Raw genomic sequence first — 15,259 nt, forward strand, 5'->3', positions numbered from 1 at the left:
CAGAAGAGGCCTCTTCTGAAATGTTCCTTTTCCAAAGGCCCTGCCTGCCCAAGGCTACTTGGACAAAAATGAATGCAGAGCTGGAAGGAACCCCTGCCAATCATTGAGCAAGTCCAGCCCTTTGTTTTGCAGCTGAGGACACTGAGGCCTAGAGCCCCAGAGCCCCAAGCACATGGTCTATTAACTGCCAGAGCCAGAGCCGGCCTGATCCTGGCCATTGTTCATCTCATTATCACACACCTTTTTAAAGCTGTGTTCCCACTGTTTTTTGGTTTTTTTTTTTTTTTAATAATATTTATGTTTATTTATTTATTTGACTGGGCAGGGTCTTAGTTGCAGCATGTGGGATCTATTTCCCTGACCAGGGATCGAACCCCGCGCCCCCTGCATTGGGAGCATGGAGCCTTAGCCACTGGACCACCAGGGAAGTCCCCCCACTGTTTTATAAGAAGCTTCACAAGTACAGATAGAGACTGTTCAGATAGGTATATGCTGTACTTACTTATCATCTCTTCTTTTCAGTTTATTAGACTAATTTCACAGCCTCATTGAAAGGCCAGAGCACATTAGGTAACTTTTGAAGAGGTCATAAAGTGTAATTTTGTATTCATTAACCATTTCTTCTTTTTTTTTGAAAGGGGTTTATTGTTTAATTTGTGCCTGAAATAAATAGTAAATGTTGCAGACTTCTCTGGGAGCCAGAGGTTGAGTCCACCTGCCAGTGCAGTTCAGTTCCTAGTCTGGGAAGATTCCACATACCATGGGATAACTAAGCCCGTGTACAACAAGAGAAACCACTGCAATGAGAAGCCCACACACTGCAACTAGAGAGTAGCCCCTGCTTGCCACAACTAAAGAAGGCTCCCGTGCAGCAACCAAGACCCAGCTCAGCCTATATATATATATATATATATATATATATATATATTTAGGACATATATATAGCTTCAGGACATATATATAGCTCAGCTATATATATATATATATATATATAATATATATACTTTTTTCTTTTAAATAGTAAATGTTGCAAAATATGCCTCATTCATTTTAAGTGAAATAATGGAGAGCATTGTTACCACAATGGAATTAGATGCTCTCTCCTCATCCTCATCCTTCACAACTTTTTCTAGCTACTGACCCATCACATTCTAGTATCTTTTTAAGAGTAAAGTAGTAGTTATCTTTCACTGAAAAGATGATGGCATATTAAGTTGTTTACTGAATAATTTTCAAAACCATCTAAGAAAACTTGTTTGTTTTTAGGACCCAAGATGATGATACAGCCCAACCCAAAGAAGTCCAACAGAAGCAAGGTTCAGCCCACCAGGAATGGTTTACCAAATATTTTTCTTTCTAAACTGATCCTTGGGACAGCATAAAGAGGATATCTGAAAAACATTTCTTTTGAAACACCTGATTGAAGGAATGAACTAAAAAGCCAACCAACCAAATAACTTGCTTGTAGTATGATTTACATATATAGCTAAAACAAATTCTTACATTAACATTTCGTACTGTTTCATTGTGATGTTAAGATGAAACAAGCCAGTGTTGTCAGAAAGCACCCATAGGGAAATATTATTAATGTTACTGATGACCTATACATGATATTTCTAGTGTCCATAAGATTGCACACCACCTTGTGGAATATCAGACTTTGTGATTTCCATGGTCTACTTTGAAAGTGGTTTCATTTTTCCTAGGATGCTGATCATCTTCACTTTAAAGTGTTTCTATGTAAATAACTCCAAAATGTACATGTAACCTCAATAGGAAGCGGAATAAAACAAAGCTCAGAATAACCAGGAAAGCCAGTTTTTAAAAACCAAGCCAAACTACTAGGAATGGACTATAGCAGACATTGGCATAGTTGAATCAAATATTTTGACTTCCTAGGTCCAAGACATGAAGATTACAGAGGGTGTAACACCTACCTCAAAGGGGCTTTTTGAGGTTTAAACAAAATATGGGTAATAATTCTAATCATGAATTGGAATTAAGCCTTGCCAGGATTTTTCTGTGAATAATGGAGCCTCACCCTGTCATACCTGGAGAAGGCAATGGCAACCCACTTCAGTACTCTTGCCTGGGAAATCCCATGGACGGAGGAGCCTGGTAGGCTGCAGGCCATGGGGTCGCTAAAAGTCGGACACGACTGAGCGACTTCACTTTCACTTTTCACTTGCACGCATTGGAGAAGGCAATGGCAACCCACTCCAGTGTTCTTGCCTGGAGAATCCCAGGGACGGGGGAGCCTGGTGGGCTGCCATCTATGGGGTCGCACAGAGTCAGACACAAATGAAGTGACTTAGCAGCAGGAGCAGCAACCCTGTCATACATCTCAACCTCAATGACTGTAGCATCAGTTCGATTGCTTGTGACGGTTTCTAGATTATCTGTTCTTTGAAGTCAAAGACCTACTGAACCTCTCTAGTCTTGCCTCGTGGTGCATTGGTTCCCCATCGCATGGATGCTCAGTGGATTAAAGGGAACTGGGAATGGCCGTTCAGTGCTGACCTTGCTGTCAGTCCATGCTGAGTTGTCTGATCCTCTGATGGAACACTGCAATTTAAACTCAATACAACTTTCAGTGGGAAAAATATATTCTCAATCCTTTGGTGCTGGCCCAGCAGGTGGCCTATAAACTGTTGTCTATTCCATGCACTGTCAAATCTTTGCTCTTTGAATAAAACTTTAAACAACTGGGCAATAAAAATGGTTGTGACTTGTATTGATTTTTCAGAGGTGAAATTATAAAAAGGCTGAACTTGGAAACACGGAGTTCACATTAACCTCAGTCAGATCATCTTCAATAAAATGTAGCTGCTCATGCACTTGGGTCATTTTGAGAGAAATGCAATTACAACTCAGACTCACAATTTGAAAGTAAATTTACTACCTAATTAAAACATGTAGCCCAATAACATACTTTTTTTAAATGCAAATACTTGTTACCGTCTGTGTAGCATGCCCTGTTACTTTTCAGTATCAAGTATTTTTTAGTTTTATTTCCTGCTTAAGGTGAACATTATAGCATAGTGTTTTGTGTTTTAAAAAGAGTACATACAGGTAGTTCTATTTTTGTTGAAATATTTTCCCACCACTGTGCAACTCCTGATAACTAATAAAGGAGGCTGTTTAACTCAGTATAACACATGCTACAGAGATAGAATTTTACTGAGACCCCGCATCAGTTTTAACTCCTTGTTGCATGTGACTAAAAGATCATGCTCAATTTCGAGATTATACACAAATAATTATCTTTGCTGAGTACATCTTGACATGCATCTATCATTTTTTCTTTAGGACATATTCCTTGAGTATTGAAATAAAGCATCAAAGGATATGCCTAGGCTTTTTGTGTAATATTACCAAATTACCAAAAAGTTTCTAGCAATTTACACCTTCACCAGCAGGGAATGAAATTCTACCTCTTTGTACCCTGGAGAAGGCAATGGCAACCCACTCCTACTCTTGCCTGGAAAATCCCATGGACGGAGGAGCCTGGTGAGCTGCAGTCCATGGGGTTGCGAAGGGCCGGACACATCTGAGCGACTTCACTTTCACTTTTCACTTGCACACATTGGAGAAGGAAATGGCAGCCCACTCCAGTGTTCTTGCCTGGAGAATCCCAGATAATATTGATAAGGAATTTGACAGAGAAAACATTCTTGTTTTCTTTCGCATAATCTGGTTCCATTCATCTCTCAAGAGTAGAGTGTTCTAGAGATGACGGGAATGGCTTGGAGGTAAACAGCAGACATGAAGAGAAATGAACTGATTCAGAATTGATTTAGGAGGAAAAACAGGGTATCTCTTTAGGCTATAACAGAGAGGAGAAATTAACGTATTCCTGGAACAAAAATGGAAAGGAACATTTTCCAATTGCCAACTGTTTCTTAACTGGGGGAGAAAAGAATGAAGTTGTCCAATCAGTAGTCGCACACTGCATACCTGAGCCCTTATTACTGCTCTAGTATCAGTGCAACATCTAACACAGCAGGTGCAACTGAGGCTACTTGCTATATACTCAGTCTCCAGGCTCTACCTGGATTCTGTAAGAGCAAGTCTGGGCAAGTAAACGGAGCTATGGTTGGGACCAGTTTCCTAGCATCCTTCAGGTTTCTACGAAGAGCACTAATCTCTACTATCATCCCCAAGGTGCAACATTGGTTTTGATCTGCTGCCTCCTACTGGTTCCTCAGCTGTCTGTTCTCCCTCTTTAGGGGATAACCAAAGATGCTCCAGGAACTCATAGAGGCCTTTGAGCATTAAACAGTTATTCCGTCATCGTCCCTTGGCGGAGAGTCAAGACAGTGGAGTGTTAACCAGCCAATTCCACCGTTCTTATATGCAACATTGAATCTGTGCATTGTCAATCTGTGCATTGAAAAAAGTTCCCTTCCACTGGGACACTTGTCCAGGGCAGCACTGGTAAAATCCTCAACAAGGCCACTCTCTTGTGCTGGTGACTGGACCTCACATCCCACTCAGGATAGATCTTCCTGCCAGTTGGACAGTGAGTGAGCCAGTCTCCAACCTCACCCTCCTATCAATTCTCTCAGACTGTGCTCACAGCAGCATGTCAGTCAGGCCCTCCAGGAGGTGTACACTGAGACAGCTGGGGAGCAAAGACCACCAGAAACCTAGCTATAGTTGAATGAGTTGGGTTTATTATTTGTTGGAACAGAGGAAGAATGTCCATCATGAAGAATCGTGGGGCTTCTAGAAAGTGTTTTAGAAAGATCCTATTGTAAGATTTTGGCATTGGATAATTTCAAGGAGGTTCTAAAAGAGCAGGGCTTCATTTCAAATTGGATGCTGTCAGAAAGCAGAGGAAACTCTATGACTGGATCTTATCTTACTCCAGTAGTCATACACAGATGTGAGAGCCGGACCATACAGAAGGCTGAGTGCCCAAGAATTGATGCTTTCAAATTTTGGTGCTGGAGAAGACTTTTGAGAGTCCCTTCAACAGCAAGGAGATCAAACCAATCAATCCTAAAGGAAACCAACCCTGAATATTCATTGGAAGGACTGATGCTGAAGCTGAAGCTCCAATACTTTGGCCACCTGATGCGAAGACCTGACTCACTGGAAAAGACCCTGATGCTGGGAAAGACTGAAGGTAGGAGAAGGAGATGACAGAGGATGAAACGGTTGGATGGCATCACCAACTCAATGGACAGGAGTTTGAGCAAACTCCGGGAGATAGTGAAGGACAGGCAAGCCTGGTATGCTGCAATCCATGGGGTCACAAAGAGCTGGACGTGACTTAGTGACTGAACAACAACAACAGAGAGGGCAGACTAGAGATAAAGATGCAAATGGTTAAAAAAAAAAAGTTGCAGTCACTTATTTTTTAGCCAGGACAATGTTTGGTATTTGAGGTGGGGCAGCGTGACCTTTATTTTTTCCTGTGCTTATACAGAGTTGTGAAGTGGTTTGTTTTCCTCTATCATGGTCTCAGAGCAGCTCTGTCTAGGAGGCTGGTATCCTTAGACTGCTTCTGTCTCACAGGAGAATAACACAGCCCAGCAGTGCTGATCAGTGTCTGATGTCAGGGGCAGGTGTCCCCACCCCTCAGGATAAACACCTGTGTTGAATTAAGGGGAGGAGGCATGAGGAAGGAAGAGCCTTCATATTTTGATACAGAGTTGACACCTGTAGAGAGAGCCAAGGAAGATTTGGGCAAGAAGCTTAGATAGCAGCAGAGTTAGGAAGAAAAGCCTTGGTCAGGCTGAGGAGCTTCAGAGCAAGGACTGACTGCCCATTAAAGAAGTCTGTGTTGGGCAGAAATAACGCAGCTCCACTATCCCCACTGTGCTTGTCATATCCAGGAAGAGCATGGCCCTTGAGAACACCAAGCAGAGCTCCTTCGTGGCCTCCAGAGGCCCACGACCAAACCCTTAGGAACGTAAACATTTATAAGTTGGGCAGAAGAGGAAAGAGAAAAGTTAAGATGTGTTAAAGAGAATGAGTTCAAAAAAAGTTGATGAAGTGTCAAAGTGAAGCAGGTGAGAGTAGGTGGAGGAGCTGGAGACTGAATGAGGGGCCGGGCAATGGAGTGGTGCTCAGGTATCACGAAGGGAATGCTGAAGACGGGAGACCAAGAACACTGAGCTGCAGGGAGTGACCTGTAGACGAGAGCCCCCAACGGGTTAAACCCAGCAGAAGGCAACTGGCCTGGCCTCACATCACTTGAGGAAAGGCTTGTCTTACACAGTGTAAACACTTCAGCAGATGGAACAGGAAGGGAATAAAGATGCCCTCAAAATGTGGGTGGGTCTGTCATCCCTTGAGAGAAGGTTAGAGAAATCCCAGCTGATATCTCATTATTTTCTCCTTGAAGGAGGCGGCATCTTAGAGGGTTTTCTGTGTTTGTTGACCAGCAAAACACATCACGAAAAATGAAGAAGATATTTAGTGAAATGTTATTTGACAGAAAACTTTTGAATTTAGTTAAGAAATGGTAAAACCTGGTACATACATTAATTCAAAATATTTTTAGTAAGCACCAAATAGAACAGTTTCTGAACTTTTCACTAAGAACCTCTTCATTACTGAAAGAATGTCTAAAATGTTATCGGTTAGGTTTTTAATCAAGAAATCTAAAGCTGCCAATCAAAGTTTCTGATTGGCATAAGATGACCAGGTTAACAACCTTGAAATCATATAATGTGATTAAAAACAACTTTTAAAAGCTTTACCTACACACTCTGACTGAAGGAATTCATTGGCTTCAGGCTATGTACCATACACGTAAGCACACAGAAACAAGTACTATGTATAAAAAATAACACATGGTCCCTCTGTATTCAGAGGGGAATAATGTCTACTTTTCATGAGAACAAAGAGACAGATCACTAACCCCAGAGGGAGAACCAAGCAACGCTGGCAGAAGAAACAAGAGGTCCTGTGTCCAGGGGATGTGATCGAGAGGGCCTTCAGAGGCTGTGGAAACCAGGTGGCATCCAGGCCAGATGGAAACTTGAGTGGATGTCAAGGTGGGTGGGGCGAGGCCTTCAAGACCAGAGAAAACAAAGTCAGCCAAGACACTGAGTCACAGAAGTAGTGCCTGTTCAGAAGACAATGAAGCACTGGTTGAAGGTGATGGGGTGTAATCTAATGAGGGACTGTAAACAACAGAGAAACGAAAGCCTTATCTAAGGAGACAGGGCACAATGCCGTTTTGTATTTCTCAACAACAGTTCAACAGAGAAACTGAGATGGCCTTTGTGGCCACCAGAGGCTTAGATATCTTCCCAACACTTGAGTCTCCCATGCACCCTGCAGCCCGCCTCTCACTTCAAGGTCCCAGTCCCTTGGAATCAACACCATTAGCAAGAACTTTTGTTAATAGAAAAATCTGCTCCAAAATAGCAGAACACACACACAAAACTTAAAACTCAAGAGATCACCACAGCACGTTCATATTCACCAATGCCTCTGTTGAGAGCAGGGTCCACTGTGTTAAGCTGATTCATTACTGCAGAAGTGAACATCACTAGTATTACCACTGCTCCCACCACTGCACCCCAAAAGTAAATAAACACTACACAAAAGATAAACTTACCCCAAATAAAAGTCGACATTAATTTAAGGATACTACTGGATTTCTAAAGCACTAGGTTACTGCAGTACAGTAACAGTCACTAAACTAACCTACGATATTATAATCCTCTTCCTCTTCTGATCTATTTATAAAATATTCTCACTGTGAGGCTCTGGAAGTTTTACACTGTGCATTAGACTCCTCTTCTTGAGGTAGTTCAAAGTCTTGAAAAACAGAAAAGTTGCATATTTTTATATATTGCCATTGAACAGTAAATTATCATGAAAGCCTACAACCAAAATCCTCATCCTCTGATATGCAGCTCAGATCATACAAGCTTTCCCCCTCATATCATACAAACTAATCTAAAACTGGAAATACAGAGAGACTGAGTCATACAAAAATAAAAACAATAGAAAAGCAAGCATAAAAAAAAATAAAAGGAATCTGTAAATAGCATCACACTAACAGTCTTAAACTTTGCTAAAGACAATATACTTGGTTTACCACAGCAATAAGCATTTTATAAAGTACTCAAGAAATAACACTTACAAAAATAGGGGGAAAATTTTAGGTGAGAGCACAAAACTAAAATCATCTCATTCTCTGGCAAAGAGTTCTCCCAAAATGTCAAGTCTACAAGAAGTGATGTTTAACAAAACAGTGTTTGGGCCGACTCAGGCACCAGCTAGTGTTCAGGTGGCTCTTCCTCAGGTTTGCTTCATCGGTGCAGGGATATTTGCAGATGCCTGCTCAAGGTAGGCCAGGGAGCCCTGAGGGATGTCAGCTGGCTTTTTGTGCTGCATGTTGATGTCCTCCAGCACCTGCTGCCAATGTCTCAGTTTTGTTAAGTGCTTCTGGACCAAAGCATCCTTTCGCTGTAATTCATTCCTCAGTTCTGAGACATCCTACAAATGAAAACAATCAAAGCAATGAAGTCAGAGCAAACTCATGAAAAATGAACATAATTCTTGATTAGTTAAGAGCTGCTGCTGCTGCTGCTAAGTCGCTTCAGTCGTGTCCGACTCTGTGCGACCCCATAGATGGCAGCCCACCAGGCTCCTTCGTCCCTGGGATTCTCCAGGCAAGAATATTGGAGTGGGTTGCCATATCCTTCTCCAGTGCATGCAAGTGAAAAGTGAAAGTGAAGTTGCTCAGTCGTGTCTGACTCTTCGCGACCCCATGGGCTGTAGCCTACCAGGCTCCTCCATCCATGGGGTTTCCCAGGCAAGAGTACTGGAGTGGGGTGCCATTGCCTTCTCCGTAGGTAAGAGCACTACGAAGAAAATTCAAAACAGAATCAACTAAGCCATACTAGGCCAATTACTCTGCTTAGCTGCATAATTTGAATAACCCAAAGCAATTCTTTCCATGAAAGATGCTTGCTTAACACGGAGTTATTTTTAACTCATGTTCTTTTAATAAGTAATACACAAGTCACAAAATTCCAAAGTACCAAAGGGCAGCCAAAAAGACATCAGTCTCTTTTTCATCCTGGTCTCTGGGCACCCAGGATTTCTATATCCAAAGCCTACTGTGAGAAGAATCTCAACACTTGAGAATCTGAAACACGTATTAACTGTTTTAAAAGAATCTACAGGTACCATTCTATCATTTCAGATTATGAAGTAGTAAACCCTCATTTTTAAGAGTTTTAATGAATACCAGTATTAAAATTCTGTATTAAGACCTGACCTTGAACATACCTAGACGATCACTCAGGTATTCAAATCAGGAAATGATTTGATACGGTGAATTGTAGGAATATTATCTTCTTACCATTCACCTTCTTAATAGCTGGTATCAAAGAATAAAAACATTTTGACTGATTGCTCAGCTTGTGGGAGAAGTTATTTTAAAAATTATTAAAAAAAAATCATTCTAATTTAGTTTTTCCCATTGAAGGAATTGCTGTGTTTTGGGCAGGAAGATTCTTCTCTCTTCCACACTGCAGGGAGCAGACCCTGGCCCAACCCACAAAATGCTATTAATGACAACCTCAATATATTTCCAAAATTCTGGTTTCAAACAACTGAGATAAATTAAATCTTGAGTTTCAAGGAGCCTGGAACAGAACACTGACTTTTTGATTCCTTGAACAAAATTGCCTAGAATCCTTCCTGCGTGTAAGGCACCAGGGACACGCAGACTAGTTTCTGTCCAAAATGAGTTAATCATCTACACTAATGGCTTTTCAACATTTTCAAGCAGTAGAACCTTTCTTTTAAAAAAAAGAAAAATCTTCCACAGAAACTAATGTACGAAACAAGTAAAGGCTGCTCTGTTCGAAGCTCTGCTTTCCACCCCTACCCCTAAGGTCCAGGTTGTCATGAAAACTGACAACCAACATTTTACACTCAAGCTATGAAGCCCCACTATAACTAGTGGGCAAATGGAGCACCTCAGTTAAAGTATAAATGGAATTTTGACAACATTTGTTCTTCCTTAAACTTGGGAAGCAAGCTGAGCTTGTACCTCTTTGATAACTTGCTCTGGTTTCTGGACAGATAACTGCAATCTTTTTTGTAGGAAAAAACATTCTGTCTGTCTTGCAATATCCAGGAATTTCTGGATACACTGGTCAACACCTTAAAAAAAAAAAAAAAAAGACCAAAATATTAAATTAAGAAAAACACTAGACACACATATCTCTCTCATAAATGAACAGTCAGAATATCAGATGGGATCAGGGGTTCTAATCCTGCCCACAGCAATAATATTGACCCCCAATCTCCTATGTATTAACCAACATTAAATAGTAGATAATCCATGCGTTTATCAAATGAATAAGAGACCTACCGACAGTGCAAAGTTCTTCCAAAGAAAGACAATGCAGAGATCCAGCAATTAACAACCCACTGACCAGGGACATATAAATGTCTCTCGTTACCCAAACGTTATTGACAAGAGATGTTTCAACATTCACTTACATAACAAAACACCAGCCACAGGCATTCATTTCTGTGAAAATCCCCTGGTCAGTAATGTGTTAACATCACAATTTCCACTTGAAATTAAACATTTAAAACACAGTACAAAGAAATCACAAGTATCTCTCTGGGGACAGAACTTGGACAAGGAGGAGGAAGCACAAAACTTAGTGCTTTAAAAAGCAGTACACACTACTGGCCTTCTCTGCCTTGGTACCAACATGAAAAGCTCATTCATTTTAAGTGGTTCATTATGAGTGACGTGAGATGTCAATAAACTGAACAAAAACCAGCAGTACATAGATTGACTACACAAATCTTATTCCTGGAAAAGTTCTCTCAGGATACAAGCAGGATTGAAACATACCAAATGTAAAATCAGCAATGAGGGAATTCTTACCAGTTCGAATTTCTTCCTGATCGGTACCATTGACATAATCTTGACTCACCAGAGAAGCAAAGCAAGCCTGTGTGATCAAAATATCACAAAAGAAAAAATGTCATTCACACATCAAGAATCTTACTTTAGAGTAAGAAATAACTTCTCCTGATATGATTTAATTAGTTGACAGCTTCTGGGTTTGCATACCAAATGACAAGACATTGTGTCAATGAAGAAACTTGGTAAACTGAGCCCATTAGGCCCACAGAGGAAGCCGGTATTTGCAGGCACCCCTATCTGGTCTCTCTCCCACTGCTGTCCCTTTTCGAGCTATCTCATTCCACACCAGGGCCTGGATCCCTATTCCAGTCCCATCTGTAGCCCCTCCCTCTGATGCTTACATGACACGTATCATCACACATTCAGGAATCAGGTCAACTGTCACCTCCTCAGAGGCTATCCCTGTCTACTCTTTCAAAATGGTGTCCCTCCTGCTCATGCTCTAATCTCAAGCCCTGTTTTATTGTTTTTAACTTGGTTAACTGATATTGTGCCATTCTCTCAGTTCATTATGAGCTGTGCCTTACTAGCAGCTGGTAATTTTGCCTGTCTTACTGTTTGGCACAATGTGGATGCTCAATAAATACAGGTTACTGACTGACTGGACAGACTAAGACAAAGGGGTGGTACATGAACAAACAAGTCCCAATGAAGGATTCTCTATACAGGAACATGGATCTAGACGCACAGGAGTTCTGTGCAAGGGTAACTCTCAGGAAATGCACGAAGAAGGGCTATCACAGAACAGAAAGGCCAAAAAGAAAACCAGGTGGGACCTGGGGTGGGGGTTGGGGGCATGAGGAAGGGAAATCTCAAACCTCAGGAAAGCATGGACTTAGTTTGCTAGTAAGCAAACTACACTAGGTGTGAGGCAGGCAAGTCTAGGTTCAAATTTAGGCCAACAACCAGATGTGAGAGCCTTTCTCCTGCCTGCAGTTACCCTTCAGAAAAATCAAAGGATTTCTCCAGGGAAAATCCTGTAACAAACAAGAAATTGGAAAAACAGACTGCCCATTCTGTGTATTACTTTGAAAGGTGACCCTTGCTGGATTTGGGATGCAGGGGGCGTGCACCTGCTTTGTGAAACCTGTGGCTACAGGAAAACATCTCATCCAGGAAGACAGCCAGTCACAAGCTGGCAAAGAAAGCTGGGGCTGCTCCTTCAGAGTCAGCAGAGCCACCAGAGAGAATGGGAGGAAAACTTATCTCGGGAATTTTAGTTTCCTCTTTCCCCTTAAAAAAAAATAAGTAGATAAATAAGACATAATACACACATGAACATTTAGCTGATGAAAATAAAAACACCAGCTCAAAAAGGTATCTGTACCCCATGTTCATTGAAGTATTTATTCACAATAGCCAAGATATATGGAAATAACCTAAGTGTCCATCAATGGATGAATGAATAAAAAAGTTATGGCATACACACATACACACTGAAATATTATTCAGTCATAAAAAAGAACAAAATCTTGCCATTTGTGACATGGATGGACCTTTAGGGTGTAAGTCAGCCAGAGAAAAACAAATACTATATGATCTTACTTATATATGGACCTTAAAAAACCACCACTACCAATAAAACCAAGCTCGTAGATACACAGAACAGATTGGTGGTTGCCAGAGACAGATGATGAGGTGAGTGAAATGGGTGAAAGCTAAAAGGCAGGAACTTCCAGTTATAAATATAAGTCATGGGGATTTCCCTCCTGGCTCGGGAAAAGTAAAGAAAGGAAAGGTAAAGAATTCACCTGCCAATGTTGGGGACATGGGTCTGAGCTCTGGTCTGGGAAGGTCCCACATGCCATGGGACAACTAAGCCTGTGCGCCACAACTACTGAGCCCATGCACCCCTACTACTCAAGGCCTAGAACTGGTGCTCCACAATAAGAGAAACCACTGCAATGAGAAACTTGCACACCCCAACTAGAGAGCAGCCCCTGCTTCCAAAACCGGAAAAGACCCCTGTGAAGCAATGAAAACCTGAGGAAACCCTCTGAAGTCATAAACAAACAAATAAATCTTTAAAAATAGATAAGTCATGGGTATGGAATGTAGAGAAATTTTTTAAAAAATTTTGTAACTATGTATGGTGACAGATATTAACTAGACTTAACAGTGGTGATCACTGCAATATATACAAATATCAAATTGTGTTGCACACCTGAAACTAGTATATGTCGATCATACTTCAATTTAAAAAAAGAAAAAGAAAAATATCCCAGACTGGTGAGGCACTGATGACCCCAATTATATCCAAGTTGTAGTTGAATATGAATGTGGGAGGGAGGAAACATTACATATTTATATAATTACCATTTGGGGCAATATTTGGATGACACACCTTCTGACTATTACTATTCTGACTTAAAACTTGTCATATGCAACCAAAGTGAAAATGAGTTTCAGCAAAACTCAGAGTCTGGGTCACCTCTGCCTCTCTCTTTACCCACCCCCACCCCTCAGCTTTCCTCCTCCTCCCTCAGTCCTTAGTACCAACTTCCCCTACAGTAACTTTTAAATATCTCTATTTCAGCTGCAAGAGACCCACTAGGTCAGGACCCTTTAAAGGTGGAGCCCAATGGCAAGGATGCAGGACATAATGATGGACACTGAAGTCTAGAGAGGATGAGCACGTAACACGCAGGAACGCAGGAAAGAATACTCAACGATGGGACAAAGGATGGAGTGAGACAGGGCCAACCTATTGAGAACCAAGAAGGGTCCCCAGACTTAGTATAGACAAACTTCCAGTTCGCGTGCCTCCAGAAACGTCAAGTTGACGCATATTCGCCAGCCTGTGCTTGCGTTCTAAGTCGGTTCACTCTTATCTGACCTGTGCGACCCTATGGACTCGTAGCCTGCCAGGCTCCTCTGTCCATGGGATTCTCTAGGCAGCCTACTAGAGAATTCCAGCCACGACTCGATGTGGAGACTAAAGCAAGCGACTTACGCTCTCTAAACCCGGTGTTCCCTATTTGTAAGCGGGTGGAGGTATCGCTGAAAGAGATAACCTGCGCACGGGCAGCATGCTTTGGGGGAGCGGAAGGCTGTGAACACAGACGCCCACGTCACATCTTACCTCGAAAGATGACTCCAACTCGTCCACCAAGGTACTGTTAGAAGTTCTCGGAACGCCTGGCGTGGCCTGAAGAAGCGAAGCCTGGCCCAAGAGCCCCGGCGGAGGTTGCGGAGGTCCGGGTGGCTGTCCAGAGAACATGCCTCCCAGTGGAGCCGCCATTTTAAAAATGGCGGGTGCCTGGAGCCGCGGTCCGCAGGTCACGTGATGTAACTGGTCATGTGACAGTTCCGGGGGCGGGTTCCCGTCTGTGGGATGCCCGGGACACCGTTCGTTTGGTGCTTTGTTTCTACCTTCACAGGCAAGTTGCCTTTTACTTTTGTTTTTTTTAACCTTGAGAATTGAAAGCTAGGATTTAACACAGTTGTGTGGAGAGGAGAATCAATAAGTACAGTGGAGCGAGTCTTCATACGGAGTCAGGTATTCCTGTACCAGTCCCGCCTTCGCTCTCAATCCTGAAATTGCTTTGGCCCTGGCGCTTTTTCTGGGCTGTTGTACCCACTGATAGAAGGGAGGTGCGCATTCATCCCGCAGACATTTATTGAGAGTTTCACTGTGTGCCACTTACTAATCCAGTCACTGGGGATGTAGCGGGAATAAACTGGAAAAATGTCCCCTGAATTCCTTCTGGGGAGATACAGGTAACAGAAACGACTTAACATTGTTGAGGCCCCCCGTCTATGTGCTGGGCGCTATTTGCTTTAGATATTTATGGTTACAGTAAATAAAGTCACTATGCTAGCTTTTAAAAACATTTGCTTATTCATCTTTTCAGAAGCTAAATACTTTTTCACTATATTTAACTTTATAGTTATCCAGTTCATTTGTTGAGTCATCTGTGTCCCAGGTTCTATTTAATGATCTGGGGGTTACAGTAATCACCCCAAGTTTCTCCTTTCGGAGAGTTTACCGTTGTGTTGTGGGAGAGAGATAAGCATGTAGATATATAGAGTGACATAATGTAGCGATAATTGTCAAGAAGGAAACTAAAGCCCAGTAAGGTGTTGACCCCCTGGAGGAGGGCATGGCAACCCATTCAGTATTCTTACCTGGAGAATCCCCATGGATAGACACGCCTGGCGGGCTACAGTGCATGGGGTCGCAAAGAGTCAGTGGTACACGACTAAAGCGGCTTGACATGGCAAGGCACACTCCTAAAACATTTTTGAGGACTCCAAATTTTTTTATTTATGTGAGGTATGTTGGGCAATATTTACCTATTAAAAAGGTAAACATAAAACTGAGACTTT

The 15,259-nt window shown here is 42.0% G+C and overlaps 2 protein-coding genes across 7 annotated transcripts in view; one reads left to right on the forward strand and one right to left on the reverse strand.

Moving 5' to 3' along the window:
- Positions 1 to 2,719, forward strand: part of FAM184B (family with sequence similarity 184 member B) — a 161,803-nt gene extending 159,084 nt beyond the window's left edge. For all 3 annotated transcript variants that reach the window (XM_081593534.1, XM_081593524.1, XM_081593543.1), the window contains one exon: positions 1,267 to 2,719. In XM_081593534.1, the coding sequence (XP_081449660.1) occupies positions 1,267 to 1,360 (94 nt within the window). In that variant the 3' untranslated portion in view covers positions 1,361 to 2,719. The remainder of the gene's footprint in view (positions 1 to 1,266) is intronic.
- Positions 2,720 to 2,876: 157 nt separating this feature from the next.
- MED28 (mediator complex subunit 28) lies at positions 2,877 to 14,190 on the reverse strand. Of its 4 annotated transcripts, XR_014082994.1 has the most exons (6): positions 14,013 to 14,190; positions 10,889 to 10,955; positions 10,034 to 10,146; positions 8,111 to 8,466; positions 6,875 to 7,026; positions 2,877 to 3,624 (listed from the first exon to the last, which is right to left on the reverse strand). XR_014082994.1 is itself a non-coding variant. In XM_081593590.1 (5 exons), exons 1-5 carry the CDS (start codon positions 14,169 to 14,171, stop codon positions 8,269 to 8,271), a joined length of 615 nt encoding a protein of 204 aa, XP_081449716.1. In that variant the 5' UTR covers positions 14,172 to 14,190; the 3' UTR covers positions 2,877 to 8,268. The 4 variants fall into 4 exon arrangements, 2 of the variants coding, with proteins under 2 accessions (XP_081449716.1, XP_081449727.1); XR_014082993.1 differs by lacking the exon at positions 6,875 to 7,026; XM_081593590.1 differs by adding an exon at positions 8,757 to 8,834 and having other exon boundaries at positions 2,877 to 8,466.
- Positions 14,191 to 15,259: the final 1,069 nt, after the last annotated feature.

This window comes from Giraffa tippelskirchi, chromosome 1, assembly GCF_054371585.1.
Source record: "Giraffa tippelskirchi isolate mGirTip1 chromosome 1, T2T-mGirTip1v1.2.pri, whole genome shotgun sequence".
Lineage (NCBI taxonomy): Eukaryota > Metazoa > Chordata > Mammalia > Artiodactyla > Giraffidae > Giraffa > Giraffa tippelskirchi.